General features: G+C 56.1%; 1 protein-coding gene across 3 annotated transcripts; it reads left to right on the plus strand.

Annotated features, from left to right (window-relative positions):
• Positions 1 to 1,087: 1,087 nt before the first annotated feature.
• LOC105473228 (Rho guanine nucleotide exchange factor 19) lies at positions 1,088 to 20,447 on the plus strand. Of its 3 annotated transcripts, none has more exons than XM_011726916.3 (16): positions 1,088 to 1,323; positions 9,345 to 9,784; positions 10,179 to 10,463; positions 10,624 to 10,744; positions 10,821 to 10,897; positions 11,174 to 11,436; positions 12,036 to 12,196; positions 12,293 to 12,445; positions 12,709 to 12,838; positions 12,936 to 13,010; positions 13,184 to 13,273; positions 13,441 to 13,601; positions 15,813 to 15,971; positions 16,472 to 16,551; positions 19,295 to 19,399; positions 19,805 to 20,447. In XM_011726916.3, the coding sequence occupies exons 2-16, from the start codon at positions 9,373 to 9,375 to the stop codon at positions 19,960 to 19,962; spliced, it is 2,430 nt and encodes an 809-aa protein (XP_011725218.1). In that variant the 5' UTR covers positions 1,088 to 1,323; positions 9,345 to 9,372; the 3' UTR covers positions 19,963 to 20,447. The 3 variants fall into 3 exon arrangements, with proteins under 3 accessions (XP_011725218.1, XP_011725217.1, XP_070956082.1); XM_011726915.3 differs by lacking the exon at positions 1,088 to 1,323 and adding an exon at positions 5,810 to 5,928; XM_071099981.1 differs by lacking the exon at positions 1,088 to 1,323 and adding an exon at positions 8,181 to 8,284.
• The last annotated feature ends 333 nt before the right edge of the window (positions 20,448 to 20,780 follow it).

Genomic DNA, 20,780 nt, shown 5'->3' on the forward strand with positions numbered 1-20,780 from the left:
AGGACTATGAGCTCATCGAGTGCCAGGGCCTGTTTGATGAATACCCAGGTATGGAGGAGCAGTTGCTCAGCAGCGTGTGCCCTGGGTGTGAGTGGGGCCCTTGGGGGCCTGGAAGAGCAGGGGAGATGGCCCCGGGCCTGACACTCCCTGCCTGCCAGAGCTGCAGTTTGGGTTCTTCGCCATCTTTGTGGGGGCATTCCTGCTGGCACCCCTGTTTGCTCTGCTCAACAACTGGGTAGAAATCAGACTGGACGGCCACAAGTTCCTGTGCGAGTACCAGCGACCAATGGCTGGGCGCGGCAGGACGTCTGGATCTGACTGCTCCTGCTGGAGGTCACGGTACACCTTGCGGTCACCGTGAATGGGAGTGAGGCAGATGAAGGGAATACAGGGGCAGGGGGCGGGGGAGATGGAGCTCAGGGACTGGGGAAAGGGGTTCAGAAACAGGGAAATGCGAGGCTGGAGAAGGAAATCCGGGTCAGAGGTTGGGAAATAGGGGACAGGAGGCAAGGATTCCGGGCCAAAGGTTCATCCTGCCTCAGGAGTAGGTCTGGATCCGAGTGGGGGTGAGTTAGGGAGTTGGGCCCTGAAGGCCCTCTGGCTCTGCAGACTTTCGTCCCGCCTTCACCTCGGACTTCCTGCCGCATTTCCAGTACCAGTACGAACACCACACTCAGGTGCACGTTTGTGAATTTCACGCCGGCACCCGCGCTCCCTGCCTACCTGTCCCGGAGCAAACACACTCTGCAGGTGTTAGACCCTTCAGGCTGGGGAGGAGGGGCGCGGCGGGAGGGGCGGAGCCCTGAGCCTTGGTGGGCGTGACCTTCCTGTGAGGGGCGTGACGCTGAGGTAGGAGAGGCGGGGCGCTGAGCCTTGGTGGGCGGGAAGCTGAGGCGGGAGTGGCAAGGCCTGTCTAGGAAGCACGGCGGGGAGCCTTGGTGAGGGAGGCCGGCCTGGGAGGGGCGGGTGCTGAGTCTTGGTGGGCGGGGCCTGTCTGGGAGGGGCGGGTGCTGAGCAGGGAGGGGCGGGGCCTGGGAAGCCAGGAGCCGAAACTGTGGACGGGTGGGGCGGGGCCTGGCTGGGGTGCAGTGAGCTGAGTCTGCCCCGGACAGATGCGCGGAGCCGGCTAGGGTACTGGCTGAACGGGCAGGGCCAGATTCTAGGGAGGAGGAGGGGAGGAAATGCAGGGTTCGGAATCAAGATCCGAGAGCCTTTCCAGACCCCGCAACCCAGATACAAGGCCTTTCGCGACGCGGGGGTGAACCAAGCCCTCTTCTACTAGAATCTTCTGCCGTGCATCTGGGCTTCATTATCGCCTTCGAGGTAGGCTCAGCCATCTGTCTTGGACAGACTTGGTTCCAAGTTCAGGCTCTGCCGCCAACCGGCTGGAAATGGGGATATATTATATAATAGGATCTACTTTATAGGGTCGTTATGAAGGTTCGGTGTCAAGCATTTGCACTGTGTCTGGCATGTTGTGCTCAATGAATTAATATCACAAATAATAATAACATTATTTCTTGGCAAGAGAAAGGAGAAAGGAGAGGAAGCACTCGCCCACCAGTTTTGCTCTTTTACAAGCCCTGCCCCTGACGGGGTTCCTACTGTTAAGGGTTCGAATCATAGCTCTGTGTCTTTGGGCAAATGACAACCCCTTTCTGCTTCTGTTTCTTCACTTGTGGAGTAGAAGTTACCCCCAGCTCATAGAGTTGTTGTGAGGATTAAATTAATTAATATCCGGAAAACCTTCAGATTAGGGTTTGGCGCAGGGTAAGTGCTCCATGAGTTAAGATCGCTAAGGCAATCATTCTCTCTTTTTGGCCCCCTTCTCCCCAGCATGTAGTGTTCTTCTTCTAGTGCCCCAACGCCCGGCTCGTGCCCGATGTGCCAGCCCTGGCTACCAAGATAACGCGCGAGGGCTACCTGGCCAAGCAGGCGGTGGCAGACAACAGGGAGGCGCTGCCTTCAGTCAGCAAGGCAGGCTGACCCCGGCCCCACCCACACCATAATGACCATAATGACCACGCCCCTTGGCCTGCCCTCAAGCCTTAGCTCAGCCTTCTCAAGTTCTGCTCTCTCTAGCCACGCCCCATTATTTGGCCTTGCCCATTGGAGGGACTGGCTGGACTCCCTGTAGTTTCCGCCTGTTCCCGCCCATCATTAAGCTCCGCCCCCGCCACGCCGCCTTTTCTACTTTATCCGCAAACTGGGGTTGGGGGCTGTTCTCTGGAGCGCCAGCCTGCTCAACCTGACCAAGCTGTGCTCTATGTCCGCCGTCCCCAAAGTCCAGGACGCAGGGGCGAGTGAGGCAGGGCTGCCCTTCCGGGACCCTAGGTTCCCCAGGATGCTCCTCCTATTGGGGTCCTCTGGCTTCCAGTTACGCATCTGGGCAGTGTCTCAAGGCCTGAGGATTGGAGTTCCCTGGAGACCTCCAGACCTGCATTGCTACCCTTCCGTGTTCCTTGCCTCCTGGCCTCTGTACAATGCCGACAATAAACCTGTCTCTGCCCCAGCCTGCCACCTCTCCACGGCCACCTGGTCCCCACCCACACGGTGCAGTGTCTACTCACTATGTGGCAATGCTCTAGGGAGTCGAAGTGAACATGGGGGAGCAGGGGAACCCTAATCACTCTGAACTTAATGGCCATCGGTTGGCAGCTAAGGAAAATACTTTGGGGCCGGGCGCGGTGGCTCACGCCTGTAATCCCAGCACTTTGGGAGGCCGAGGTGGGTGGATCACCTGAGGTCAGGAGTTCGAGACCAGCTAAACCAACATGGAGAAACCCCATCTCTACTAAAAATACAAAACTGGCCAAGGGTGGTGGCACATGCCTATAATCCCAGCTACTCGGGAGGCTGAGGCAGGAGAATCACTTGAACCTGGGAGGTGACGTTTACGGTGAGCCAAGATAGCGCCATTGCACTCCAGCCTGGGCAACAAGAGCAAAACCCTGTCTCAAAAATAAATAAATAAATAAATAAATAAAATACTTTGGGGGACTAGGGCACGGGCCATGAAACTTCTGCTGTGTATTCCAAGCCCGTAGTGTATGAATAATAAGATCAATAAGAGTTCAGTTAGCCGAGACACCCCCTATTAGACTTTCACACACTTTTCACCACGAGACCCTCCTAAAAGCCTGGTGAGGCAGTACCAGGCAGTGGTGAAGGACTCAGGTTGGTGGTGTGGTCAGACAGACCTGGGTTTCTTTTCTTTTTTTTTTAGACGGAGTCTTGCTCTGTCACCCAGGCTGGAGTGCAGTGGTGTGACCTCAACTCACTGCAGCCTCTGCCTCCCTGCCTCCCGGGTTCAAGCGATTCTCCTGCCTCAACCTTCCAAGTAGCTGGGATTACAGGTGTGCGCCACCACGCTCAGTCGATTTTTGTATTTTTAGTAGAGACAGAGTTTCACCATGTTGGCCAGGCTGGTCTCAAACTCCTGACCTTGTGATCCGCTGGCCTTGGCCTCCCAAAGTGCTGGGATTACAGGCGTGAGCCAATGCGCCCGGACTATTTTTGTATTTTTAGTTGAGACAGGTTTCACCGTGTTGGCCAGGCTGGTCTAGAACTCCTGACATCAGGGGATCCACCCACTTCGGCCTCCTAAAGTGCTGGGATTACAGGCGTGAGCCACCGTGCCCGGCCAGACCTGGGTTTCAATACTAGTCCCGCCCCTTATTAGCTGTGTGACCCTGGGCAAGTTATTTAATCTCTTGAACCTCAATGTCATCTGTAAAATAGGGACTTCATAGAACTGATGAGAGATTTCAAAGGGATAATGCTCATGACTTAACTTGTACAAGCCTTTTAAACAGCTAGCCCCCCATATCCTCAGGTTCTGCATCCTTGGATTCAACCAACCATGCATGGAAAATGAAAATAAAAACAAAAAATAACGACGACAAAAATAATGCAAATAAAAAACATCACAGGATAACAACTGTTTACATAGCATTTGCACTGTATTAAGGTGTTATAAGTAATATAGAATTGATTTAAACTGTACTGGAGGGCCAGGCATGGTGGCTCACGTCTATAATCCCAGTAATTTGGGAGGCCAAGGCTGGTGGATCGCCTGAGCCTAGGAGTTTGAGACCAGGCTGGACAACCTGGTGAGATCCCATCTCTACAAAAAATACAAAAATTAGTCAGGTGTGGTGGTGCACGGCAGCGGTCCCAGTTACTCAGGAGGCTTAGGTGGGCGAATTACCCAAGCCCAGGAGGCTGACGAGCCTGCAAGTGAGCCCTGTAATTGCACCACTGCACTCCAGCGTGGATGACAGAGTGAGACCCTCTCACTTGAGTACATTTTTTTTTTTGACAATAAATACATAAAATAGACGGGATACGGTGGCTCACGTCTGTAATTCCAGCACTTCGGGAAGTTGAGGTGGGTGGATCATTTAAGATCAGGAGTTCAAACCCAGCCTGGCCAACATGGTGAAACCTTGTCTTGACTAGAAATAAAAAAAAAGTAGTAGGATGTGGTGGCATGCACCTGTAATCCCAGTGACTGGGGAGGCTGAGGCAGAAGAATTGCTTGAACCTGGGAGGCAAAGGTTGCGGTGAGCTGAGATCCCGCCACTTGCACCACCACGCCTGGGTGACAGAGCGAGACTGCATCTCAAAAATAAATAAATAAATAAATAAATTTTACTGGAGGATGTACAAAGGTTTTAGCAAACACTACGACATTTTATATAAGGGACTTGAGCAGCCATGGATTTTGGTATGGGAGGGTTCTAGAACCAATTCCCCACAGATTCTGGGTACCAAGGGACAACTGTACTCACCTAAGTGGTAGCAGTAACAGTATCTACCTGACAGGGTCATGGTGGAGATTAAATGAGTAGATACATGTGAAGTGCTCAGGACAGTGCCTGGCACTTAGTAGGTGAACAATAAGTTCGCCCCATGAGTATTAGTATGTGTACACATCTGCACATTAATATTAAGTGCCTGGCAATTGCTGGAAGCTCAAACAGATGGCAGGTAATATTAGGGGAAAATGCAGCTTCCCCTTCCACAGGGTTGGGAAGATTGCATGCTGGGCATACAGCATGCCCTTCTTACTGGAGGCGGTTTGACTTGGCTATTTGATTTGGTTTATTGAGGGCTCAATTGGTATAGTCTGGGAAGGCCTCATGGTGGAGGTGGCCACTGGAGATGGTGGGGCAGGTCATTCCAGCCAGTGGGAAAGGATGGGCCATTTGCAAGGAGTGGCTGTACTAGATGAGGAGAGGCTGTCCAGGATGATGCCAGATGTCACCATTTGCAAGGAGTGGCTGTACTAGATGAGGAGAGGCTGTCCAGGATGATGCCAGATGTCACATCACCAACTTTCAGGATTGATTTCTGTCTCCCAACCATAGGGATGAGTGTTCCCATTTGATAGATGCAGTAATAGGATCAGAGAAGGTCATCAGGGTTCTCAGGGTCCCTAAGGAGTCCAAGGCTTGGGAGGCTCTCTGTGAAGCTCCCAGATGCTCCCCAGCTCCAAGAAGTCCCCTGAACACGCCCATGTTTGGGAAGCTCCAGAAGAGTGGTGACCTGTGTCCTAGGAGCAGAAGCAGTGCCTCCCCCATCTTGAGGACCTGGGTGTAGGGTCCTTTAGAGCTTCACTTGGGCATAGGACTCCCATTGTTCCAGCCCCCCTCTTGTACCCCAGACTAGCCAAACCGGTTCTGGGGAAGGGGGGCGGGGAGCAGGCACGTTGAGACAGCCGCCTGCCTCTCTCTGCAAGGTTCCCTCCTCCTTCACCTCCCCCTCCCTGCCCCACACAATACCCAGGAGCTTGCCTTGCTCGGCTCTGGGGCCATGCTGACATGCTGACATCGCCCCCTGAGGACTTGGCTGCAGCCCCAGAGCCCCCAGGGTGTCCCGGAGCCCTGGACTGTGCTGGCAGCAGGACGGAGCTCCCTGGCTGAGGTAGGGCCCCACCTGGGTGCCAGCACTCCCATTCTCTTCCCGCCAGTTTTCCCCGCTGAGTGAGCCCTTTGTGCTGCCTGCCTCGTCTCTGATCCTGGCCCTGACCCACTATGGCCTTCTGGGGCTCTGTGAACCACTTGGCCTGGTTCCCCTTTCCAGCCATGACTTCCCACTTGGCTTTATTCCTTAAAGGGCAGAGAGGCCCTGGCAAGGTCTCCACTCTTCTGGGCAGCAGGGCAAGGGGCACCCGGGAGGGGGCAGGGAAAAGCTAGGTACAGGAGGCCAGAAACGCTTTTTCTGACCATGGTAGTGTCCAGGGACTCTCTGGCAGCCTTGCTAAATGGGCCCATTGCCCTCTGCAATTAGCAGCGCCCACCAAGGGTACTTTCCTCGGCCCCTGCCCATCCTTCTTGGCGCAGATATATTTATGATGAGACATGTTTCTCAGAGAGGGCATTGGGTGGTGGTGCGGTCTCTTAGGAGCCACTTTACAGATGGGAATACTGAGGCCAAGGGACGGGCTATGACTTGCCTAAAGCCACACAGCTGGTCAGTGTCAACACTGGGCCTAGAAGCTTGGGTGGGGGTTATTCTCTTTGGGCTCCAGAATGGCCCTTGCCTAGTAGACACTAGAGTCTCTATCCTGTGATTGTGCCTCAGGAAGGTAATGTCTCTGCTGTCTGGGGCCAGTTCTCTTTCTGAGGTTTTTGTGTTTTTTTTTTTTTTAAACAGAGATGCGCTACACACAATATGAACACAGCTTGTCCCTCTTAGCTCCCCAGCATTGAGGTTGGGTGGGCCAAACCCCTGGAGGGCCACAGGGCTGGCATCCCAGCTAGATGGGTCATTCTTATTACCCCTTGTCCTGAGCATAGGTGGAGGCTGACACACTCCTGACTTCCCCGCTAGGGACCCGCCTCCAGCTTCATCTCCCCGGGAAGACTTCTATGTCCCCTCCCCACATTCACCTAGCCTTCTCCTCTGCGGTCTTAACTGGCGGTACCCCTGCTGCAAAGCCTCAATGTTTTGACTTATCCCTGCGAATGATGGGAGAGAGGGTCCCTCCCTGCCCTCCAGGGGCTTCCAGAACCCAAGTGCTAGAATCTCCCAGCATACCAGGGGGCAGGGGGCATGTGTACATGCCTGCACATGTGTGCCCCCAGAAGCAAGCAGGACTTCTGTGTCGAGGACTCCTGATTCCTGCAGAGAAAGAGACCTGTCTGCGGGCAGGGGCCTCCTTCCACACACTCCTACAATGTAATGTGTGTCTCAGCCTCGCTCCTTCATCTTCCCCATCTGTGTGAAGGCCTGAGCCACATTCTGTCTAGAGAAAGACTGATGGTAATAAAAATACTATCCTGTTTGTCAGATAAGGAGACAGTCTCAGGGAGATTTGCTCAAATGGGCACTCTTCAGGCTAGAGGGACAGAGGCTGACGGTACAAGCCAGAGTGGCCACTATAGAGACGGTCCCTTTGGAGCAGCCAGTCCTCTTCTTCCCACCCTCCCAGGCAGCGGGGTGAAGGGAGCGGGAGGAAGCAGTTGAGAAGCTGTGCAGAGAGACTGGGGCCTGCCACAGACCCAGCTATCTTTCACTGGGTCCTCTTCTCCCTCCCTGTCTCCAACAGTGACTGACACTGTCACTGCTCAGGCCAAGGCTTTCTCTCAAAGTGCACTAGGTATTTCAGCCAGGGAGCAGTTACCTATTACCTCCTCCAGGAAGTCTTCCTGGAATACCCAGGTTGAGTTGAGCCCAGCACCCTCCTCTGATGGTTCCTCTGGCTTGGCTCTTGCCAACCTGGATTGTAAATGTTTTCGTTTTTGGCTTTCCCACTAGACTGGCAGCCCATGGGCATGAAATGTTTGTCCATCTGTCTCCCTGGGTTTTCCGGGCTTCATCTGTGTCTCTGAGGATCTGGTTGGCCTGAAATTGTCAGTGTCTCTGTCTCCATCTCTGGGTCCCTGAATGTCTCAGCATCTGTGGTTTTTCTGTTTTTGAATGTCTTGGGGTCTTGGTTTCTGAGTTACTGGCTAAGTGGTCTCTGTTTCTCTAGGTCTCTCTCAGTCTTCATCTCCTGGCTCTCCTGGTCCTGCCAGGCTGGGCACTGCCCCTTTGGCCTGAGGGGGCCTCTGGGGGGTCCTGGCTGCCCGGCCTGCCCACAGCGAGGCCAGGCTAGGGTAGGCCCCCGCCCAGCCCGCTGCCTGCTCCCTCCCTCCCTCCCTGCTTGCCTCACCACAGGGTTTGATGAATCAAACTCTTTGTCTGGGTGGGATCTCCCCCAGCCAGCTGGGCAGAGAGAGGGCTTCCCCTGCCGGAACAGCCAAACAGCATCAGCAGCGGGCCTGGGCCCGGAGAGGTGAGGGGCTGCAGGAGGGAGGCTGGCAGAAGGCCACAGGGCAAGAGCTGCCGGGGCTTGAGCCTCTCAGATCATCAGGTCTGCCCCGATCGAAGGGCTGGCTCCCCGGGGATAACTTCCTGCCCAGAAAGGACCCATCCAGCCTGGCCTACCCAGGGGCTGGAAGCTGGGGTGGGGAACAGCCCTTCTTTCACTCCAAACCGGGGGGGTTGGGGCACCTCCCTGAACTTCAGGAGGGCCCCTGCCTGATCTGGGTGATGGCCCGCCTGCCAGTCCATGACCCTCCCAGCCAACTTGGCATGGGTGTGAGCACCACTCAGCGCTGAAAGCCGCAACTCTGGGCAAGGGTCGGGGGGATGGGGGGAGAAATATCAAAGCAAGGACCTGTGGGCTGGTGTGTGTCTGCATCCTGGGGTGTGCGTGTGAAGGGAACAGGAGGATGAGAAATCTTGGGTGCCTGTGTAAATATCGGATGGGTCAGTGTGTTTGTGAGGAATTGTTTGTTCATGTATATGGTTGTGTAAAAATGTGTGTGTCTGTGACTGTGTGAGCCTGAGTTTGAAATGTTTGTATCTATGAAAGTGCACATGTCATTCTATACTAGGGAGAAAATGTAGTGTGGATGTATATGCTGGGACATGGATTTGTGACGATGTATGTATTCGCATGTCTGGTGACAGGTCGGTATGTGTTAGAGAAGGTACAAGGTGGTTAAAATCACCGATTTGAAAGCTAGAATGGCCAGGTTAGAATCCTGGCTCCACTATTTACCAAATAACCTCTCTGTGCCTCACTTTCCTCACCTATAAAATGGGGATAATAAGAGCATCAACTCACAGGGTTGTTGTGAGGATTAAATAATATGTGTAAAGTACCCAGTCTATCATTCAGGCAATGCCAAGCAAGTATCAGCTATTTCTATATAATTAGACATGTGAGTGCGTTTGTGGAGATGTGTGCACATGAGTGTACACAGGGGTTTGTCCAGGCCTCCAGGGGTGGTAGCTTACTGGCCAGCCCTGCTGTCCTCTGTCTAGATCTGATATCTTCTCTTTTGCAGGGCCAGGTGGTGGCAGAGCAAAAGAGGAATGGACTGTGGGCCACCTGCTACCCTCCAGCCCCACCTTACTGGGCCACCTGGCACTGCCCGCTGCCCTGTAGCAGTGTGCCAGCAGGAGAGTCTGTCCTTTGCAGAGCTGCCCACCCTGAAGCCCCCGAGCCCAGTCTGTCTGGACCTTTTCCCTGTTGCCCCCGAGGAGCTTCGGGCTCCTGGCAGCCGCTGGTCCCTGGGGACCCCTGCCCCTCTCCAAGGGTTGCTATGGCCATCATCCCCAGGAAGCTCAGATACAGAGATAACCAGCGGGGGGATGAGGCCCAGCAGGGCTGGCAGCTGGCCACACTGTCCTGGTGCCCAGCCCCCAGCTCTGGAGGGACCCTGGAGTCCCCAGCACACACAGCCACAGCGCCGGGCCAGCCACGGCTCAGAAAAGAAGTCTGCCTGTGAGTCACCCTTGGGGAGGCAGGTGTGGGTGCCACAGTGGGGGGGATGGGGGAGGGGCTGGGCAGCTCCTTAACCTTTATGTCCCAAGGTTCCCCCAAAAGTCAGGACAAGTGGTAGATTAGTGATAAGGAAACTAGCGGGACTCAGGGAAGGCAAGTGACTTGTCCAAGGTTATGCAGTGAGTGAGTCACCATTGCCTGGTCCCTCTGCCTACTGCAGTCAGGCCCTGTGCTGTCCTTACCCCTCTCGTGGACCCCCAGGGCTCTGGGGACCAGACGCTAGCAGAAACACAGGCCCTTCCTTTGGGCATGGCGCCTGAACCTCCCCAGGTGCTCAGGGCCAGGCTGGGGGAGACCCCAGCCCGTGCTCTCACAGCTTGCCCCCCAACCCTAGGGCGCAAGATGCGGGTGTACCAGCGTGAAGAGGTCCCCGGCTGCCCCCAGGCCCACACTGTCTTCCTAGAGCCTGGCCAGGTAGTGCAAGAGCAGGCCCAGAGCACAGAGGAGCCCAGGCCGCTGGAGCTGACTGGATCCACCCGAGTGAGTCTCGAGGGTCCTGAGCGGAGGCGCCTCTCGGCTTCGGAGCTGATGACCCGGCTGCACTCTTCTCTGCGCCTGGGGCGGAATTCAGCAGCCCGGGCACCCATCTCTGGGTCAGGCACCGGAGCAGCCCGGGAAGGTACCAGCTCCTCCCATGGGCCCTGAGGGCAGCTAGATGCCGGGTGGGGGTGGGGGATGCCCACTCACCGGCCGCCTGAGGCCGTCAGGGTGCCCGGGCCGGGGCCCAGGCCCCAGGCCCACTCTCTGGATCCCCCACCCTCAGTTCTTGCCCTCTCCAGGGAAAGCATCGTCTCGAAGTGTAGAGACGGGACCGGGTGTCGGGACCGGGTGTAGGGACCGGGTGTCGCGGCCAGCCCCTGGTGACTCACGAGAGGGCCATGGCGATTGGTCCGAGCCCAGGTACCACCTCCTGTTTGGGCTTGGGTCCGAGACAGGGTGCAGGCGAAGAAGGGCCGTGACGCTCTCTCTTTCCTAGGCTAGACACGCAGGAAGAGCCGCCTTTGGGGTCCAGGAGCACCAACGAGCGGCGCCAGTCTCGATTCCTCCTTAACTGTACGTGGGAGGGGATCCCTGGGAGGAGGTAACGGAGGAAGGGGCTGCGGTGTGGAAACGGGGAAAAGGGGGTTTAGAGAGTTGAGAGGTAGGGATCAAGTGAGAAACGGAGAATGGAACTATCGGTATCTAGCACGCAGTAGGTGCTCAATTTGTTTATGGAATGAATGAATGAATGAATGAATTCACTATGTCCAGATATCCGAACCGCAGCAAAGGTTAAGTGACGCGGGCTCTTGAGGGAACCCACGGTCTTGCCCGCCCGTCTTTCCCCAGCCGTCCTCTATCAGGAATACAGCGACGTGGCCAGCGCCCGCGAACTGCGGCGGCAGCAGCGCGAGGAGGAGGGCCCGGGGGACGAGGCCGAGGGCGCAGAGGAGGGGCCGGGGCCGCCGCGCGCCAACCTCTCCCCCAGCAGTTCCTTCCGGGCGCAACGCTCGGCTCGAGGCTCCACCTTCTCGCTGTGGCAGGATATCCCCGACGTACGCGGCAGCGGCGTCCTGGCCACGCTGAGCCTGCGGGACTGCAAGCTGCAGGAGGTGGGCGCGCGCGGGGACCCGGCGGGGCGGGCCGGGGAGTACGCGGTCCGGGTACTTAGCGGGAACCGGGCCATAGAGGGAGGAGGACACACAAACGGGAGTGCTGGCGCGACTGTCCGCGCGGAAGCTTGGCTCTAGGACCTGACTACACGAGGCCCTCTGGAAGCGAGGACAGCAAGCCGCGGAGCGGGAGGCTAGGGGAGCCAGGCTTGGCTGCGGGCAGAGGGCGGAGCCAGCGGGACGAAGACTAGGATAGGACAGGGCCGGATGAGGGGCGGAGCCATTGGGAGTGCAAAAGCCTGGTGGGCGCGGAACAAGGCGGGGACAGAATCAGGGGCGGGACCTGGGGGTAGGCGGGCTCGGGGAAGAACGCGTCGGGACTGGGCTAAGGGGAGGGGCGGGATCTAGGGCAAGCGGGGTTTTCACAATTGCTCGTGGCGGGAGGTGGGTCGCTGGGCCTGCCCGGCGCCAGATTAGGAGTGGGGCTGGAGAAGGGGCGAGGACGCGAGGTGTGGCGGCCTGGGGTCCGGGGATGCGAGGCCAGGGCCTCCGAGGTGAACCGGCCCGGCCCTTTCGACCCCGTGTGCGCCCTCCCTCAGGCCAAGTTTGAGCTGATCACGTCCGAGGCCTCCTACATCCACAGCCTATCGGTGGCTGTGGGCCACTTCTTAGGCTCTGCCGAGCTGAGCGAGTGTCTAGGGGCGCAGGACAAGCAGTGGCTGTTTTCCAAACTGCCCGAGGTCAAGAGCACCAGTGAGAGGTGAAGAAGTGCTCTGGCCTGGCCCAGGGTGGGGACCGAGCCTGTGGTTGGCCGGCTTCCAGATCTGGGGTCTCCATCCTGGCTCTGACTCCTCAGGTTCCTACAGGACCTGGAGCAGCGGCTGGAGGCAGATGTGCTGCGCTTCAGCGTGTGCGACGTGGTGTTGGACCACTGCCCGGCCTTCCGCAGAGTCTACCTGCCCTATGTCACCAACCAGGCCTACCAGGAGCGCACCTACCAGCGCCTGCTGTAGGGCTGGGGGCTCTGAAAGGGGCGGGGGCGTGGAGGGAGTCTCAGGCAGGTGTAGGCACTGAGGACTGGGTGATGCAAGGTGACTCTGGGAGGGAACGGGTCCCTGAAAGGGTCTCTGTGACCAGGATAAGGTGAGATGCAACCCCAAGGGGCAGTAAGGATGTGCTGAGAAGGTCCCTAAAGGCCCCGTGGATGGCCAGGGTTGTGGATCCCAGGAGTTCAGGCCTACCTGTGATTCCAGAGCCCTTCCCATTTTCCAGCCTGGAGAACCCCAGGTTCCCTGGCATCCTGGCTCGCCTGGAGGAGTCTCCCGTGTGCCAGCGTCTGCCCCTTACCTCCTTCCTCATCCTGCCCTTCCAGAGGATCACCCGCCTCAAGATGTTGGTGGAGGTACCTCGAGGGGACAGGCTGCAGTGAGGGCTGGGTGGGCGGGCCGGGTCTCAGGAGAGTATGAGGCCTGCCTCATTGTGCTGATCCCACCTTCCAGAACATCCTGAAGCGGACAGCACAGGGCTCTGAAGATGAAGACATGGCCACCAAGGCCTTCAACGCGCTCAAGGAGGTGAGCTGGGCAGGGCAGGGGCTGCTTGGCTCCTGGGGCCCCCCTGGGCCCCCAGCGTGTCTCTAAAACAGCCCCCAGCTGTCAGAGTCTCCGGTCCCCAGGCAAGAGTCTGAGGCTGGGCTCTGGGAGCCAGGGCTGAGGGGCTGCAGGTGACCTCCCCACGGCTCCCCCAGCTGGTGCAGGAGTGCAATGCTAGCGTGCAGTCCATGAAGAGGACAGAGGAACTCATCCACCTGAGCAAGAAGATCCACTTTGAGGGCAAGGTGTGTGTCTGCCGCCAGCGGGATGGGCACTCCAAGGGGCAGCTCTTGTTTCTTCCTTGCCCTAGGGGCTTCAGGCCAGTTCATCGCTGCCCACACCCTCCCCTCTGCTATCCTGTGCTCTCTGCCTGGTGCCCCTGGGCCTGACCCATCCTTCTCCATCCCTCTAGATTTTCCCGCTGATCTCTCAGGCCCGCTGGCTGGTTCGGCATGGGGAGTTGGTAGAGCTGGCACCACTGCCTGCAGCACCCCCTGCCAAGCTGAAGCTGTCCAGCAAGGCAGTCTACCTCCACCTCTTCAATGACTGCTTGCTGCTCTCTCGGCGGAAGGAGTGAGTTGGGGCAGTCGGGGGTGGGTAGGTAAACTGGAGCCAGGCTCTCTTCCTCCCTACCACTGGGCTTATGACCAGTCCATCCCTGGGCCTGGGAGCCCCTGCCTGTGCCAGGTGGTGCTGCCAGGGCACCCTGAGACTTGGAGGCTCCTGAAGCAAAGGCAGAGATGTGAGACAAGTCCGTGTTCCAGAAGGGAGAATCAAGGTCTAGACTATATGCCGAGGACTTGGAGCTGCTGTGAGCTTCAGCCAGTTAGAGCAGAGACTAAGAGCATAACCCTGGAGTCTCAACTCTGCCCTGAGTCACAGCTACGCCAGAAGCCAACTTTTACTCAGTACCTACTCTGTGCGAGGCATGCTATGTGGAATATTCCCTTTAATCCTCCAAATCCCTCCCTGGGAAATAGGCTTCTCTGTTACTCTCAGATCATGGAGCTAGTAGGTGGGGGAGCCAGGAGGATGCCAGCTCTGTCTGATGGCAGCACCGTGCCTCACTCACAGTGAACGCTCCCTCAGTATTAACTGTGATTATAAGTGAGGAGTGAGGTAGAAGACTACCTGGATAAGGTGAATGGGATGAAGGATGGACATGTGGGATGGTGGCTCACACCTGTAATCCCAGCACTTTGGGAGGCCAAGGTAGGAGAATCACTTGAGTCCAGGAGTTCAAGACTAGCCTGGGCAACATAGTGAGACCCCATCTCTTAAAAAAAAAAAAAGGATGGACATGTTATGCTATAAGAAGAATTCATTCCTGATTTGTTTGTTCATTTAGTAAAGAGTCACTGAATCTCTATTCTGTAGCAGGCCAGTGCTAGGGACATAAATATGAATGAGACTTGTTCTCTGCTCACAGGAGCTCTCAGACCAGTGAAAATCCATCCTGATAACCAGATCATCAGGGTTTTGATGGAAGGGTGTACTGCGGTAGTTCCTGGTGTGGGGTGAGAATCAGTAAAGCTTCATAGAGGATGGGACATTTGAGCTGGGTTTTGAAAGATGAGTAGGATTTTCCAGGTAGAAAGGTAGTTTGAGTGGAGGAGTACAGCAGAGTCGTGGTAGTGTAGACGAGCAGCATGTGTGTTTGGGGAATGATGAAGCCTCATGTGGCTGGATTTGTAAAGGAGAAGGGCAGCAGGGGGAAGTTGGGATGTTGAAGGTCATGGTAGAGAGGCTGGATTTTTTCTGAGGCAGCCAGGAGCGTGGAGAGTTAGGCAGAGGGATGATATATTGCTCCTGGCCAATTTGGAGGATGAACTGGAAGGGGAGAGGCAGAGGGTCCTGCATTGCTCAGGAGAGGGTAGATGCTCCAGAAGTGGCAGGGTGCTTCAGGAGACGTGGATTCAAGGGACATTAAGGAGGAAAGACAGGACATAGCTACCAGGTGGGTGTAGGGGGGATGGAAAGGGAATAGGTGAGCATGACGTCTGAGTTTCCTTTTGGGCAAACTGGTGGTGTCTTTCACTGGAATGGAGAACAGTAAAGGGGATCTGGCTTGGAGTGGGAGAAGCTGAGTTCTTTTATTTATTTATTTATTATTTTGATGCCGAGTTTTGTTGAATGAGTTGACATCCATGGAACCCCCTCCACCCATCCTGCCTACAAGTACTTACTGATCCCAAATTGTGAGTCAGGCAGTATCAGACACTGAGATACAGTGGCAAAGAGATGAGGCTCAGCCTTCATGGGGCTCACATACTGGAAGAGAGACACTCCGCAGGCGAGCTGTCCAGTTGGCTCTTCGGAACAGACGCTTGGGAGAGAGGTTCAGAGAGAGGTCGTGAATCGCTTGAACCTGGGAGGCGGAGGTTGCAGTGAGCCAAGATCATGCCACTGCACTCCAGCCTGGGCGACAGAGCGAGACTCTGCCTTAAAACAAAACGAAACAAAACAAAACAAAACAAAAAACCAAATAACAAACAAAAAAAAAAGAGAGAGAAAGGTTGAAAGCGTGTTTGGGCCTCAGGGACTGGTCTCCATCACCTCCAGCCTCCCCCAGCAAGCCAGCAGGGAAGAAGCTCTTGGTTCCTTGTGGGGACTTTGCCAGCTGCTAGGAAAGCAGCGCCCTGTCGAGAAGCAGGACCCTGTGAGAACGCTGGCAGGGAGGCAACCCTTTCTCCCCGCTTCCGGTCAGACCCCACCTGATCCCGAGGCTGGGTGCCTGGAGCCAGGGCCCAGGCCAGGCTGACCTCCCCTCCCTCGGTCCTCCAGGCTAGGGAAGTTTGCCGTTTTCGTCCATGCCAAGATGGCTGAGCTGCAGGTGCGGGACCTGAGCCTGAAGCTGCAGGGCATCCCTGGCCACGTGTTCCTCCTCCAGCTCCTCCACGGGCAGCACATGAAGCACCAGTTCCTGCTGAGGGCCCGGACGGAGTGAGTGGGCCTGGGTACGGGGAGAGAGGAGGCTCTTCCTCCCCATGACGGGCACCCCTGGGACATCCTGGCCTTATTCCTCCCCAAGTGCTCATCTCTTCCCTGGCTTGGGCAGGACACAGGGGGCAGAGGGCAGGGCTGGAGGCCAGAGCAGGAGCGCGTGCCCCACAGGTGGTGTTGGGGGGCTGCCACCTCCTCCTCAGCCTCTGGGCATCTCTTGGATGGAAACCTCCACACCCTGCTATCTCTGGCTTCAGGACTGTGGCATTAGGCAGGATGGGGGTAGGGCTGGCATCCAGGGGTTCTGGGCCTGTTATGCTCAGAGCTGGGTGGGGCACAGGCTTGGGAACAGGGTTGTGGGGTGGGCCTGGGGTGGGGCAGACATGACTTGGGTCCTGGGCCTGGACATCATGTCTGGCTCCCCGAGCCTTGGTTTCGGCACCCTGCCCTGGGCAACTGCACTTTGCATGTTGTGACAATTGAGCCTCCCCCTTCCCTAGAAGTGAGAAGCAGCGATGGATCTCAGCCTTGTGCCCCTCCAGCCCCCAGGAGGACAAGGAGGTCATCAGTGAGGGGGAAGGTAGCTTATCCCTGCTGCTTACATCCCTGGGCCGGACCCTCGCCCGCCCTCCTCCCCTCCCATCCTGGGTGCTGTGTTGCCCATAGGGCTATGGGGAGAGAGATCAACTTCTGGGGCAGTCAGGGGTAGCTTTGAGGAACCTTGAAGGCTGGGCAGAACTTACAGAGCACAGGTGGACTTTGTGTCCACAGGCAGCATCCTGGAGATCACAAAGCCTTCATAGCTTCCCATTTCACCCCTGTTTTACGAGTTAGAAGAGAGGTTCAGAGATAAACGGACTTGTGTAAGTTCACCCAGCCAGTAAGTAGCGGGGCTGAGACCAGAGCCCGGGTCTGCCTCCATCTTTGCATCAGTTGCAAACAGGACAAGAAGCAGCCGGAGCCAGGGTATGAGGGGTGGTGGGGGTAGTGGTGGCAGCTGAGGGATCTGCTCAGTTGGAATAAAGGTTTCTCCTTTGGGGGTGGCTGGTAAGCCAGGGTGCGACCTAATCATAGAGAGCCTCCCTGTAGTGGCCCTAGGAAGCTATTGAAGGTTTGTTTAGGTTTATTTGAGACAGGGTCTTGCTCTGTTGCCCAGGCCGGAGTTTGGTGGTGCGATAATGGATCACTGTAGTCTCAACCTCCTGGGCTCAAGTGATCCTCCTGCCTCAGCCTTTTGAGTAGTTGGGACCACAGGTATGCACTACCACACCTGGATACCACACCTTTATTTTTATTTTTTGTAGAGACAGGCTCTTGCTATGCTGCCCAGGCTGGCCTCAAACTCCTGGACTCAAGCAATCCTTTCCCTTCAGCCTCCCAAAGTGCTGGGATTACAGCATGAGCCATCGTGCCTGGCTTATTGGAGGCCTTTTTTTTTTTTTTTTTTTTTTGGAGACACAGTTTTACTCTGTACCCCAGGCTGGAGTGCAGTGGCGCAATCTCGGCTCATTGCAACCTCCGCCTCCCGGGTTCAAGCGATTCTTATGCCTGAGCCTCCTGAGTAGCTGAGATTACAGGCACTTGCCACCACACCCGGCTATGCTTTTTTGAGACAGTCTCACCCTGTCGTCCAGGCTGGAGTGTAATGGCACAATCTCAGCTCACTGCAACCTCCTCCTCCCAAGTTCGAACAATTCTCCTGCCTCAGCCTTCCAAGTAGCTGGGATTACAGGTGCCTGCCACTGCGCCTAGCTAATTTTGTATTTTTAGTAGAGGCAGAGTTTTGCCATGTTGACCATGGCTGGTCTTGAACTGCCTCAGCCTCCCAAAGTGCTGGGATTACAGGTGTGAGCCATTGCGCCCGGCCTTATTGGAGGCTTTTGAGCAGAGGAGTTAGGGCTGAGCTTTAGGTAGTAAAGGGAAAGAAAGGGCACTCATGCCCACTGAGCGCCGCCATAGGCCAGGCCCAGGGCTGGGGGCTTTGTATTTTCATTAAATCTAATTTAATCCTCATGGCAACCCTACCAGGTAGACATTTTTCTTTTTTTTTTTTTTTTTTTGAGACGGAGTCTCTCTCTGTCGCCCAGGCTGGAGTGCAGTGGCACGATCTCGGTTCATTGCAAGCTCCACCTCCCAGATTCACGCCATTCTCCTGCCTCAGCCTCCGAGCAGCTGGGACTACAGGCATCCGCCACCAAGCCCGGCTAATTTTTTGTATTTTTAGTAGAGACGGGGTTTCCCCATGTTGGCCAGGATGGTCTCGATCTCCTGACCTCGTGATCCGCCCACCTCAGCCTCTCAAAGTGCTGAGATTACAGGCGTGAGCCACCGCGCCTGGCGACATTTTTCATATCTGAGAAAACTGAGGCTCAGAAGGTGAAGTAAATTGGTCACACAGCCAGTAAGTGGCAGAACTGGGATTCAAGCCAGGTCTGGCCCCCCGGTCTGGGGCTTTGGATGCTACCAGCCCACCTGCTCTAATGAAAAGAGCTGAGGACCAGGAAGGGGGTAGACGCTCTGGCTTGAGCGAGGAGTCCCACCTGGCTGGGGTAAGCTCCCAGGTGGTCAGGGGAGGTCCCTGGGAATTAACATTTGGCCCCTGAAGGATGAGGAGAGGTTGTCACGAAACAATCTGGGGAAGAGTATCTGGCAGAAGGAAGAGCCAGTGCGAAGAACCTGGGGAAGGAGGGAGCTTAGAGTGAGGAACAGCAGGGAGGCTGGTGTGACTGGAGCTTTGTGAGCGAGTAGGGAGGGAAAGTGGAGGGGAGAAGATGAGGCTAGCAGGGGGTGATGCCAGACCATGAAGGGCCTTGTAGGGCCTCGGGAGGAGTTTGGATTTTATTCTAAGAGGATTGGGAAGCCCTGGAGGGCTTTAAACAGGGGAGTGATGCAGCTTAATCCCAGTTGGGAAGGATGGGCCAAAGGGAGCACCACAGCGATGTTAGGGGCATACTGCAGGGCCGTTACTGTTTTGTGTGAGGTGGCTGGGGGCAGTTGGACGTTGGAGTCTGAAGGACAAAAGCAACGTATTGGCTTGAGCTGGGGAGGGGACAACCGTTGGTATAGAGGCAGAAACCGAAGCTGGGAGGGAACGGATTCATCCCGCACTTGTATTTAGGGTAGGAGAGGAGACAGGCCAGGGTGGGCAGAGGGTACGCCTACTTGGATGTGGGCCTGTGGCATGGGAGTAGCAGAGGAATAGAAGCCTCAATGGCCACCTTCCCACCCCCTTACTTCCTCCTACTGCCCCTCCCTGCCCTACTCATGCTCCTTTCCCTGCCATCCTACCCTTGGGACTCCCTGAGCCTCCCTTGGGCTGTCAGATCACCCCCAGGTTCAGTGTGTTAGAACATACAAGGCACTGCAGCCAGATGAGCTGACCTTGGAGAAGACTGACATCCTGGCAGTGAGGACCTGGACCAGTGACGGTGAGGGGGCCTCCTGGGAAAGTCTCCCTGATGGGGCTCAGGTGGGCAGGAGGTGGCTAGATGATTAAGATATCACACAGAAAGACTCTGCAAGTGTTGATCTGCCACAGCATGTGGGAATCAGGTTAGACAAGAAGAGGAACTTCCTGCTTGTAAAGATATAGGATTGAGAGTGATGGGGGAGAGTGGGAAATACCCTTACAGAGGATGTCAGGAAAAACAGGTCAGAAGTTCATCTACAAGACAGCTCGAGACAGGGTCCTTCCTGGAGCTGAGAGATGCTGAGATGATGTCACCTTGGCCCCAAGGGTGCAAACAAAGCTTGCATCAGGGCTGAGGTGTTCCCTTCCAGGCCTGGCCCTGGTGCCCCTTTGATGCTGTTGTTCTTGGCCTGTGTGTCCCTAGGCTGGCTGGAAGGGGTCCGCCTGGCAGATGGTGAGAAGGGGTGGGTGCCCCAGGCCTACGTGGAAGAGATCAGCAGCCTCAGCGCCCGCCTCCGAAACCTCCGGGAGAATAAGCGAGTCACGAGTGCCACCAGCAAACTGGGGGAGGCCCCTGTGTGAGGGGCAGCCATGGCCTGGGACAGCACCTCCATGCCTGGTTCCCGGATGGTTCTGGAGGGGCCTGTAGTGTCTCCATGCCCCAAGCTGCTCCTGCTGGCACTTCACTTCTGTGGCCTTGGCATTGAGGGCACAGGGTGGGCACAGGAATGGGGGCACCTCCAGAGGGTATCTCTGTCCTCCTGCTCCTCAGTGTCCACACTTCAAGGCCAACGGCAGTTTCTTCCTCTGACGCGGGGACCATAACAGTTGATCACTGATATCTGGCAAGGACTGGGGCCCTCTACTTTCTGTGCCCTCAATCCTGCCTGACTCTTGGTCCTTCTGGCAGGGACCTGGCTGGGGAATGTTCTGGTGCTGGTGGTGCTGGGACCTAAATATATATTTAGATATATCTGGCATCTTGTCTACCACCTCCCCTGGCCAGAGCCCGAGTCGGTGCCTGGTTGCTGTGTCTTGTCTGTAAATAAACTCCTATCATGCCTTTGCTTGGAGTCTGTGATCCATCTGATGCTGCCCCACCCCCACAGTCCTGTTTTCCCAGCTAAAGACCAGGAGAGTCTCTGGCTGGCTCCCAACTAGGGCTTTGCATGTCTCTAGAGTTCACCTCTGAGCTGTAAGAGGGTGACCAGGGGACAGGGGGACGATTGTGTATCAGCTAGGCTGCTTTCGGCTGCAAGTAACAAAATGTCAGATACAAATAGGCTTAAACAAAGAGATTTGATTAGTTCTTTATTTGTTTCCTGTGGCTTCTATAACAGAATTACTATAAACTGAGTGACTTAAAGCAACAATATTTTCTTCTGTCACGGTTCTGGAGG

The sequence above is a fragment of the Macaca nemestrina genome, chromosome 1 (genome assembly GCF_043159975.1).
Source record: "Macaca nemestrina isolate mMacNem1 chromosome 1, mMacNem.hap1, whole genome shotgun sequence".
Lineage (NCBI taxonomy): Eukaryota > Metazoa > Chordata > Mammalia > Primates > Cercopithecidae > Macaca > Macaca nemestrina.